Here is a 13,152-nt window from a genome sequence, read left to right as displayed (position 1 = left end):
TAGCTTCCCATGGGTTGGTGGTTCTTATGTGGGTCTTCCCGGGTTGTTCCTCCACCACTTAGACTGGTCACCATATATAGACTATCATGCACAGAGAAATGGCATTAAAGCCCAATACACAACATAAGAAATGCATGTTCAACTTTTTAAGTGGTGATTTATGGTACAGAGTTGAGTATTTTATATTGCAGATATTTGAATCACAAATTCTACACTGTCTGTTGCTGAAAAACAGTTGAAAAGTTAGTAGTAATCAGCATTTTGTAAAATAAAGGAACGGAGAGAGAAGAGAGAGAGAAAGAGAAAGAAAACTTGCATAAATGACTAACATTTCCAGGTTTTATTTCTTTTTCTTTGGCAGCAGCAGCATTACAAATATATTAGTTCTCATCCAGTAAGGAAAGAAACATTACCAGCTGGTAAAAGAGAAACCTTTGCACATACATATCATGTCAGTCAACTTTCTTCATCTATTTCAAGCTTATTTAAATAATGTATTTTATGTCAAATCCATCCTTATACATTAATGTAATACCAGACTAGTGCTGCTGGAGGGAAGCAGCTTCCAAAACTTGCCATGACAATCATTGATCACTGCTATAAATATTAATGTATAAATAAAAGAATTAAAAACAAAACTTGAATTATCACAGTCACTAGCAAATGTGATCAAAACTAGCAAGGCAACCAAGTGAAAGGAGTACTTGGTGAATAAAAAACTTTGACGGAAATGATTCATCATGGAGAAGTGAGTTCCAAAGTTTGAAGTTAACTTGAAATTCCTGAATTGGCACTCAGATATTTATTCAGGATGAGCAGAAGTTTCATTACTACTTGCTATGAAACCATGACATAAATATTTTACTAATAAAACAATTAAAAAAATTGAGTTTCAACACTGATGGTTGTTTCATAAAATGAATGTGTTAATTTATTTTAAAAGTAATCTGTGCAAAAGAAGTGACTTAATACACAATGTTCTGCAGGGAGACAATGAGGCACATGTGTATGTGATGTGAGCTGAAATCTCATGGAGTCATGTTATGATCTTTCAGAAATTTATCCTGAGAAGAAAAGTAACTTATACCAAAAAGTGAATAATAAAACTGTTTATTGACAATTATTCCCCATGTGATTATAAAATGAGTATTCGGCCATTAAACAGCACTGCTACTCCATGCTCTTCCCAATCTTATAGATGTCTAGAAGGGATGGCATCCCTTCTTCATTTTCTAGAGCTTCCTTTGTAACTGTTGCCCTCGCTAATAGTCCGACCTATGTTTTTGGACCCTGTTGTGCTTGAGTTATCGAGGGAGAGATGTAATAGACGCATTATGACTTCATCAGTGTGCGTTTAAAATTATAAGCTTTAACATCACAAAATTTACACAAATAATAATTTTTTGACATAAAGCATAGGAATTACATCAAATATGGTATTTGCTTGGTCTCCTCTTTGTTTTTGATAGATTGCTTAGTTTTTATGCAGTTCTATAACTACAGAAAAGTAAGTATCAAAATTTGAGGGGAAAAAAATGTATAATTGGAAACAGATTTTAACAGAATATAAATTCCTGTAAGATTCCCATCCCTGGTTAAGACATATTATCATCTTGTTCAATAATCAGAAGCATTTTAATTCTAGCGTATATGAATCTTTTGTGTACATTCTTATAATTGTTATGTTATTTTTTCTACACATTCTCTGAAAAAACTGATTGCTTTTCTGATGAAAATTATTTCTACCCTATAATTTTAATTACAAAAATTAAAATATGTCAAAGAAGATAGCACAGTGCATTTAAGGGAGGTAATTATAAATGCTTTGGATGGCATAAGAAAACTTGTGTTCCAACCTTTTCAGTGAGAATCATGTTGAGATCATGGAAGTCACTGTATCTTCTGTACACATCCCATATTTCATCATCCTGGCCAATTCTTTTTGTCACCCGTATATAGAATATTGCATAAGATTTCCCCGTCTTTTCCGACTCATGGATAACACCTACAAACAGAAAAAAAGCAACTGGCTGTTGAAAAGCTGCAGCCTCAAATAGACAAAAGGAAATAAGAAAGGAACCAGATAAAGAAACGTTTTCATGAAACACAAATGACACACTACCTTCTCTTTTGCAACATAAGAATTTCCTGACCCAATTGTAAAATTTAACTAATTTGTGATGGATGGATGGACAGAAGGATGGACAGACAAGCATACCACTATATTCCTCCTTTCACATTTCTGGTGGACAAACAAATAAATTAGATCGTTCCAGCTTATCTGTTGTTCAGACGAATTATATCCTCAGCGGATGGGTAAAACATTTCAAACAGTTGGCAACTAGACTTTTAACATTCAATTAATTTTATTTTGCTATTTAGTATCTCACCTTTTAGATAAATAGAACTCTATGTTGGCCATTTTATTCCTTTATCTGGAATTAATTGGGTTTGTTGAAATTTGAATTAAATGAACACTCCACGGAGGTGTTTATGATGCCTATGAGTAAGCATCAAATGGATTAGTTAAGCTCCGGGTAATGCTCATTTCAGTGTTTCTATGGCAACTGAGTACTATCATAAGGAACATCCACAACCTGTCCAAATCGCTAAGTTTATATTGATCAAATGCACCATTATAAGACATTAAATGTGTTTACTGGTGAAGGAAAAAAATGACTAACAAGTACCTACTAAATGACTAAAACTAAACTGTTAGAGTACACATACAACAAACACACAGTATGATTTTTGTATGCATTTTTAGTCAATTCATGTTCAGAATACATGCTAATATGCTCCTTACCTAAACCTCTGGAGGGGTTTATAATAGCTGCTGCTTAATACAGCTGAGGTTTATAACAGCTGCTGTTTAATACAACTTGAGTTCATAACAGCTACTTTTTAATACAGATTGGGTTTACAATATCTGCTTTATAATACAGCTGGATTATAAAACAGTTGTTTAATACATCTGGGGTTAATAACAGCTGCTGTTTAATACAGCTGGGGTTTATAACAGCTGGAATTAAATACAATTAATACTACATTTATTGTAACCATGTATGGGCACATCAAATCTACTGTGAACATCTTACACACTGATCCACCCTGTTCGACCAGACCTCTTGCATGGCTCTGTGAAATCTCTGCCATACAAAGTCTGGTATAAATACTCATGGATTGCTGTTACCGACAGAAGGCACTTTAATCAAACATTGTAGAAGTTAGAGTGCAACAACATATCTCACAATCTCAAAATACATCTAGACATATTTTCTGCAGTCATTTAAGTCAAAATTCTATTGCAAGCTAAAATGGATGGCATTTGAGATCCCCTTGTAAATACACACTGATGCAGGAAGTGTTTCACAGTCAGCCAGTATATCTGTTTATCTGAAACTGTCATATTATATCACATCATCTCATCTGCCAATTAAATCAAAGTGTAGATGTCTGCATGCAATTAAAGTAGACAAACTGTACAGATTCTGATCGGTGGGCCCTTGATGCTATGTCTGGGTCCTAACTGTTCCCAGCTAGGCATGCAATGTATATGATCAAGAAAAATATTTCTTCTGCATGAGCTAAAAATGCTATATCTGCAGTTGATAAATGAAATGATGCAGCTATTTTAATTCTATTTGTGCATACTTACGTGCAGGGAACTAATATTTGCATAATATTCTAGCCGATATATAGCATGTGATAAGTGAACTGGTACAGTATAATACAAACTAACAAACTACTGGGCAGCAAAAACAAAATCAAGGGAAATATTGCACTCAAGAATAAAATTTGTCATAATTTTTTTCTCTCCAAAAATCATGTAGACTCTCCAAGTTCAGCAATCCATTTCTGCTAATTTCACAAAGGCTGTTCAAATTTTCTTCACATTCACTGATAAGGTTCCATTTCCAATCACCTGAAAATCCAAGAAAACTTCATGAAATGCTACACTAATTTTACTTAAAAATTACAAAGAAAGTACAACTTACCAGTCTGTGACACTGTGGCTGTGATAGTTACCTCCCCATGGATTGTACACGAGTTGTTTGAGGTGGAACTGTTGATAAAGGAGGCGACTGAACCTTCCTCTGAGGAATTGATGGAAATGCTGTCATCATTCTGCCACAAATAAGAACTCCATTGAATACTACAATGTCTACCTCTGCTGTTACAAGAACACTAACCTTTACACCCCATGACTTGTACCCAAAAAGTAATGTGACCTATTTAAAAACTCAAGATGAAAGGACACACACATTTTAATAACAGTATAAAAAGGTGGAGTTAACTGAAAAAATATCCCTATTAATTAAGTGATACCTAGGCTGTACCTATGATTTGCAGTTGGAAATAAATAAATACACATCTAAATCAAGGGGACTGGAAAATGTATTGCTGGGGCTGCCAAATTTTTCATAAGCTACAAAAATTATAAATATATAAATCTCCCTTCCCTTAAACGAACCACGCCAATATAAAATCATACTGACACCAATTTAAATGGTCCATGTGCTTTCATAAATACATAACATTCTATTTCAAGCCTAATCTAACAATGATGACTGCAAAAACACAATTACTAATATAATAAACTCCATAATTTGCAAACAAATACTAATACTACTTTGATACTATTTCAATTTCTTGGTGACTATCATTTCTAAGCATTTTTATCATGATATTGTTTCCTCGTGGCACTGTTAAATATCCATGCAGCAAGCAGAATTGCTTTATTGGTTTAATGTTTGCTAGAAAAAAGAATATCAGCCCAACTATTTGGCAGATATGATATGGTATTAGGATGAAAGCACAAATTTTAGCACCATTATGAAAAGAAACTGAAAGTCACAAAACAAGTTTCTGTGGAAAGCAGTGTCTTGAGAGAGGAATGTGTTATGTGACATAGCAGTCTGCTTATAGTCAAGATGGGAATCTTAGCATACCAGGGTATAAATAAATGTTTCCTGTCATTAGGTGTATTTACAGAGAATGGTGTTAGGATGACAAAGCTGGCTGCTTATACATTTATGTTTGGAATCTCAACATAGCAAGGAATAGACTTTAAGACAAACCGTCCTATTTTAAAACTTTTCCGGCTGAATATGAATACAGCAAATGATGTCAATGGGAAATGACTTTCAAATGTTTGAGGAAAGGGCTTTAACATTGCTGATTCCTGTGTTGGTGTTGGAAATGGTCTACTTACATGTATCTCTCATCATTCACACAAGACAAGGACTAAGTTTCAACATGGTATAACAACAATTATTTGACTCAGTCGTATTACACATTTCAACTTTAACCAGTTTAACATGGTTTTGTAGAGAAATGATTGCTTATAAAGATTTTATCATGGTCTGTGGAGAAATGGTTGCTAATAATGACTTTATCATGGTCTTGTGGAGAAATGATTACTTATAATGACTTTATCATGGTCTTGTGGAAAAATGATTACTTATAATGACTTTATCATGGTCTTGTGGAGAAATGATTACTTATAATGACTTTATCATGGTCTTGTGGAGAAATGATTACTTATAATAACTTTATCATGGTCTTGTGGAAAAATGATTACTTATAATGACTTTATCATGGTCTTGTGGAAAAATGATTGCTTATAATGACTTTATCATGGTCTTGTGGAGAAATGATTACTTATGACTTTATCATGGTTTTGTGGAAAAATGATTGCTTATAATGACTTTATCATGGTCTTGTGGAAACATGATTACTTATAATGACTTTGTCATGGTCTTGTGGAAACATGATTGCTTATAATGACTTTATCATGCTCTTGTGGAAAAATGATTGCTTATAATGACTTTATCATGGTCTTGTGGAAAAATGATTGCTTATAATGACTTTATCATGGTCTTGTGGAGAAATGATTGCTTATAATGACTTTATCATGGTCTTGTGGAAAAATGATTGCTTATAATGACTTTATCATGGTCTTGTGGAAAAATGATTGCTTATAATGACTTTATCATGGTCTTGTGGAAAAATGATTGCTTATAATGACTTTATCATGGTCTTGTGGAGAAATAATTACTTATGACTTTATCATGGTTTTGTGGAAAAATGATTGCTTATAATGACTTTATCATGGTCTTGTGGAAACATGATTACTTATAATGAATTTATCATGGTCTTGTGGAAACATGATTGCTTATAATGACTTTATCATGCTCTTGTGGAAAAATGATTGCTTATAACTAACCCAAAATTGTATGTGCTGTATAATATTAGCCACAAAAACAACAAATGCACTACCTGAAAGCAGAGAAAATGTAATGGATTGTATCCACTGAAGTAAACAATTAATAAATTTAAATTGCTTGCACTGTAAGCACAAATATTTTGTCTTTATTTATAAAGTAATTATTTTTGCATGCAAAGTGTGTAAGTACTTCAGCATTGAATGTAATGTGTAAAAAGTTTGAAAATGCATGTTGACAGATTAAATATAAAAAAATTCCACTAATCTAATGATAGATTTTGACAGCATTTAGCGGGAGTGGTTACAGACGTTTACAGTTAATTTAAACTTACAACATATACTCGCTTTGAGTCCAACTGCAAACTGCGCAGATCCAATTCTGCCATCGCATAATGTGCCAGCAGATCTGGATCTGTGCAGTCTGTTAGGAGTAATCAGAAGAACAAACAAGACAGACCCTGATCTGCAGGTGCATTATGCTACAGTAGATCAGGATCTTTGTTGTTTGCAGTTTGACTTGACTTATAAGTGAGTATATATAGTATATCAAAAGCTTGAATGTAAAAATATAATTACAGCTTAATAGTTTATCATATTAAAATGTCTAAATATTACAGGATTAAATGATCATGGTTGGGTATTTATCAATGTGTACATTTTACCTAATCACTCACAAAGTAAATAAAGTCCAAATTTTACCTGATCACTCACAAAGTAAATAAAGTCTGAAGGACTTTATGTAAACTTTGTGAGTGATTAGGTAAAATTTACACATCAATAAATACCCAACCATGATCATTCAATCCTTATAATTCCCATTTACTTCCTTTCTAACATCAGATCAATAAAACATTCTCTTTTATGTACATGGCAGTTTTCTTTCATTAGCCTCTTAACTGCGATAGAATACATAGCCCTATCTTTGCTAGCCAAGATTCACTGATTCTTTATACAGTGATGCGGGATTAGAATGTCACAGTGGGTCATGCCAGTGATATATTGTTATGATCATTATTTTAATATATAAAAAAATGGTTATTGTGGTTAAACCAGGAATATTCCTTTTTTCCCCGAAAATTACGTTTGCGTATGGCACATATTGTTATAGCAATGTCATTGGGTTTCTTTTACATATTTCAACCTTTCAAAAGCAAAATCGGGTCCATTTTTAGTGATATGCCTTGGCTGACATGACCCTGACCTTTAATAACCACTGTTTATGTTGTCGAGGTGAAATGCAATAATTTCCAAAGATTGGCTTCTAAAGCCTGCCATATGCCTTCTTCAGGTGGGATCTTGCTGTTGTTATTATGAGGGTGTAAGGTGTTGATATAGATAAAACTTCACATCAAATGACCTGGAAACAGTTAACCAAATTTAGTCCACAGAATTTATCGATGTGTAAAAATTCCAGCTCAGTATCACATGACCATTTACATGCAATCAAAGCGTAGAAAATGCAGTCAATTAAAAAAAAATTGGAATTATAAATTGATAAATACATGTATACTGAAAATAGTAACATAGGGAAGTTTTGTACGGTTGAAATAAACTGTTATAAATAAAAACATAGAACTCTCAAAATGAATATGAACTGATATTGTTTTCTTCACCACTTTGTTAGAAACTTGATAACTAGTCTTGTTAAAATGTGTCTTAACTTCAAATCTAAAAGAAAACAAAATGCATGCTCTAACAGAGATCAGTAAGAAAAACTATACAGAACTTGTACACGTTTTTAAATAAAGATTTATACTTACCATCTATACTTGCTTATAAGTGCAGCTACAAACAATATAAACTCTGATCTGCCATTGCATAATATGCTGGCAGATCTGGGTCTATGATGCTTGTCCTGCTGATTACTGCTAACAAACTGCATAGACCCAGGTGTGGCAGATTTGGGTCTGTGTAGTCTGCACTTGGACTCGACTTATAAGTGACACTGAATGCATGCCAAGTTTAGACAATAAAAGGAAAAGATGCAGACCATGCATATGAATAGTGAAGCACCAAAAACTGATCAAGACCATTCTATAACAGTATTACAGTCACTAACTGATCAAGACCATTCTATAACAGTATTACAGTCACTAACTGATCAAGACCATTCTATAACAGTATTACAGTCACTAACTGATCAAGACCATTCTATAACAGTATTAGTCACTAACTGATCAAGACCATTCTATAACAGTATTACAGTCACTAAATGATCAAGACCATTCTATAACACTATTACAGTCACTAACTGATCAAGACCATTCTATAACAGTATTACAGTCACTAACCGGTCAAGACCATTCTATAACAGTATTACAGTCACTAACCGGTCAAGACCATTCTATAACAGTGTTACAGTCACTAACCGATCAAGACCATTCTATAACAGTATTACAGTCACTAACTGATCAAGACCATTCTATAACAGTATTACAGTCACTAACTGATCAAGACCATCCAAGAACTATAATTACATGACGATGATGTTTTACGTTCTGGGAACTCTGAAGAAAATTACTTAAACTTAATAAGATCACTGTGAATTCATTATTTTTCATGGAACTAATTTATTATGAATTTCTTGGTTGCTACAAATCACAACTTTAAAGATCTAATGAACAACAGCTCTTCTTTGAAAAAAAATGAATTCCAACCCCTTTCAAAACTTATGAATTGAAGTATCTACGAATGGGGCAAGTTTTACAAAATCATGAAAATTGATGCCTCCCCACTTCCAATTCTGCGAGGGCATATTCCAATATTCAGCAAAGTCAGAAAAACTAAGCGAAATGCAAAATAGTAATGATGATGCCTAAACCAACAAAGACATCACCATTAGAAATGTTATATCTGTACTCCACCAGTGCTTTGTTGGCAAGACAATACATGATTTCAAAATATATCAAATTTTGCAATTTCAGTTTTAAAAAACCTAATTAAAGTGAAAATCAAATATAAATTACTTCTACAAATTACTGAAAGAAGTAACTGAAAATTATAGTATGAACAGTAACACGAAAATGTTCCATCTGAAAATATGACACCATCACTGAAAACCAATGTTTAAAAAAAAGACTATATCATGATGTTCTTTCACGATGCATTAAAACTATAGTGTTCTCATAATATTCTCAATATTTGCATGAAATAATCTGCATTATATTCAAGAAAAATTGCTCTTTTTGAAATGCATAAAAAGAAAATGTTAATTCTTGTTTGAAGGAATGGTAAGCATAGCAGCCTAAGTATACAAAAAAGCATAAAGAAGCCTTGTTCATAAAGCTCCATTAATCAGAACATCTTGTGAAATGAATCATAATTTCTTTAAACAAATTTCCTCCATCATTTTTGAAGCAACATTATGGCCAGGATACTTCATTAATATGATAAGTGCAAAAAGGACAGCATTAATAATACAAAAATTAACAAGGCTTCATTATATTTGTGCACTGAATAAGCCACAGTTTGAAGTGCATTGTACTGATGAACAAGGCACATTACAGTTAGCTGACTTGTTCTTTAGATAAACAAGAAAAGTATATTCTAGTGAAGCTTTTGTAAACTCAATGTATACAATTTTAAAGAAGCATGAAACAATTTTCAAACAGAAGAGAGGTCAAGCAAGGAATACAACTTACGATTTCTGATGACTTCATGGACACATCTGCATTATAAACAAACATGCTGCATGACAATATATACATAGTTTAGCCAGTATCCCCAATGGATACTCATGCAACTACAAGTACAGAACTCCCTCACTATAAGGAACTTCATTATAACAATACTCCCATTATAAGGCAAGTATGATCACAGGTACCACTTCTTTAAAGAGTATTTAGATCATATGTAACATGGACTTCATTATAAGGCCATTTCGCATTAGGGTGGTAAACTAGATGGCTCCCATGGATAACATTATAATGAGGGGGTAATGTACATGGGAAACATTATAATGAGGGATTACTGTACTATATTTTAACTCTTCAAGCAAGTGTTTGGAATAAGAACTTATCGTTTAAGCATTTCTCCAGACTGAAGTCTATATGCCTCAGTATAACTCCCTTTCAACTTGTGGATGTTGAATAGGCCATGTATACTTTCCCACATCGTAAGAGGTGAATAAAGGAGACCAACAATAGCTCAGTGGTTAGCATTCCAAACTCATGACCAAAATGGTATGGACTTGAATCCTACCATCAGACCAGTCCAAGTAGGCTACTTTTTCTTAGAAAGAAAATGCTTTTCATATAAGGAACAGAAGCCCCATCCACCACAAGAACAATAGGACCTTTCCGTAAACCATACTCGCCATTTAGCATATGACTCCAAATTTTCCATGGAGGAACATGTCTAGAATATTACCCTCACATTCAACTACAATTGAACTTTAGTGATTACATCATTATAGATTTAGTATTGCATTGTTGTGGGAATTACTCCCAGAAGTCTTTTTTTAAAACTCAATGCACTGAATTATAATGAGCAGGGGTTAGCTGTGTAAACATACATCAAGAATGTCATATCTAATGAAAACTGTGGTTTGAATTACATGTTTCACTTATTAATTTGTTGCTGAAATATGCTTTTAAAAACAAGAATATATCTGATAAACTATGAACTTTATTCAGTCTAATGCAGGGGTCTCACACTCAAACCACCCTGAGGGCTGTATGAGGGCATTTTGGATGGGCCAAGGGATGCACCACCTTTGTTATCTCTCATGACACCTTGTGAAGCCAATCATTTTGTGGGCCACAGGATATGGTTTGGCAAGCCACGTGTTTGAGACCACTGGAATAAAGTCGGTATATTTTTGGAGTAGATAATAAAAAGGTTATTTGTTTGATACTAAAAAATAGTGTCAACTCATTCTAAGTCATATTGTGCTGTCAATGTCACACAATACATCAAAAAACTCTTTCACTATATTTGTCAGTATCAGACCAAAAACCTATAATTACTGCATATGTAATTTATTGTGCACAATGGATCTGAGAAACAGTCAGGAAATTTAAACTTGTTAGGGCCTTAAATGAAAAGGCAACAAGTTATATGGGTGATTTCGATGTACATGTACTTGTATGAAAAGCAAAGTGACTCTGATCTTAGGAATTCAAAGACAAAGATTCCTCATTTAGTCTCATCCAACCTATTACCAACAGGATCGTCACTAGAGGCAGGTGTTATGCGGAACTGCCAGGTGTGCCATGCTGGGAGTGGGGGACATTTTGCAGAGTTGGCAGTATTTTTGGGGGTGGGGGTGAAGTGGGCATCGAAGGCAATGCTCATCCATTGTGCCTTTTTCTCCATCACACACCTGTGATGGCCCTTATTGCCAACATATAATATTGCCCAACACCACAAAGTGCCAAAATTCTAATTATTGCTAAAGAACTCATAAGTCTGGTTACGTAATATATCCGTAACCATGCCATGGATGACTATCCCAAAAGGTTAAGTTATGCTACTGGAATTTCTGCTCAGATACATAAAGTAAATAACTAAAATAATATTTCAGCAAATTGTAAATTCAATGCAGGGCAACAAAAACAACAACAGAAACAATGTAAATTCACTATATTTTGTAGCATACCAATATTTTATAGGTGCTACAAACCATAAAACTAAGGATCAAATGGACAATGATCCTTCTGTGAAACAATGGGAGCCACTCTCCAAATGCACAAATTTAAGTTGAAAAAGCTGCTTTTTACAAAACCATGAGAACTGATACCTACAAAGAACTAATTGTAACCTGAGAACAAAAAGCAGAAGTAGTGCACAAAGAAAACGAATAGGTAGAGCAGGGGTCGGGTTTATTCGGACATCTAAGTCATTATACGTTTCATCTGCATAAACTTGTAATACACAAGTAGTGACAATTTTTGCAGCAGTCGCTGAAGGTTCCACTAACATTCATCAACATTGGTCACATGATTTTTCAGTCCCTTGGATTTATCCTGTCAGCGTGCCAGATTGGACAGTTTTGGTTGAAACCAGACATGATGCCAGGTAACATTTGAAACATGAAGCATTTAAAAAACTGAGAACATGACTGATATTGAAATCATTTAATAATGAGCAGAGTTATCTGTAACTATTCAATTAAGCTATTCTATACAATCTTTATTTTATTTGTTGTAGCAGGGATTAAAACCTTGTGCTCTTGTATATTACTGTTATGTTTCTTCTCAGACATCTATACAGCAGTTAAACTTCACTGAACAAAAGGGTACCATAAGAAACAATTGTTTCCCTTCATAAAATCATGACAAAAATGGAGAATTAATTGGGCAATATATAACATCACTAATGTTTGATTCAGAGTAGTAAATTTCAGATCCTATCATATGCTTCTGATAGCTTTGCATTCTATTTCCAAGATAATGTCTGAGAAGAGATGAATGTGAGAATTTCATGTGGTGTGAATTCTTGTTTTATTATGTGTCATTACACAATGCCTTATCAACACATCACTTCCTCTATCATGTGACTTACGTGTATAATGTCATTAGTGGTTGTAAAAATAAAATGCTTCTGGATGGTTCGTTAAATGCTTACTCACTGCATACATGTGCATGCATAACAAAATACATGCCTATTTAGTTATCCAATAACTACAGAGATCGCACAATGAATCCCCACCCCCTTTAAGCAGGTGATGCATAGATGGAATGAGGAAGTCTACACTTATATTTAAAGTGCATGATAGGAACCATTTACATATCAATCAAAACGAACAATGATAAATTAGAATGTTTCCAGATTGTCCCTATGGTCCAAGGAGGCCCGACCCTGCTCTATTAAGGTTTACTGTTTTAAATAACACCAAAAACTTTAACTGTGAGGAGAAAATCTGGAATGTTAAGACTTCAGGACAAAATCACCACAATGAGTCACAGGTTATAGTGTCATGC

General features: G+C 33.8%; 1 protein-coding gene across 5 annotated transcripts in view; it reads right to left on the bottom strand.

Annotated features, from left to right (window-relative positions):
• LOC149779629 (sorting nexin-13-like) overlaps positions 1-13,152 on the bottom strand; it is a 122,111-nt gene that overhangs the window by 37,523 nt on the left and 71,436 nt on the right. For all 5 annotated transcript variants that reach the window (XM_089940418.1, XM_089940419.1, XM_089940421.1 and 2 more), the window contains 3 exons: positions 9,871-9,896; positions 3,999-4,128; positions 1,857-2,005 (listed from right to left, as the gene is read on the bottom strand). In XM_089940418.1, the coding sequence (XP_089796544.1) occupies positions 1,857-2,005; positions 3,999-4,128; positions 9,871-9,896 (305 nt within the window). The remainder of the gene's footprint in view (positions 1-1,856; positions 2,006-3,998; positions 4,129-9,870; positions 9,897-13,152) is intronic.

The sequence above is a fragment of the Sinohyriopsis cumingii genome, chromosome 17 (genome assembly GCF_028554795.1).
Source record: "Sinohyriopsis cumingii isolate HCF-2022 chromosome 17, ASM2855479v2, whole genome shotgun sequence".
Taxonomy (NCBI): Eukaryota; Metazoa; Mollusca; class Bivalvia; order Unionida; family Unionidae; genus Sinohyriopsis; species Sinohyriopsis cumingii.
This window is presented reverse-complemented; position numbering and strand designations above follow the sequence as displayed.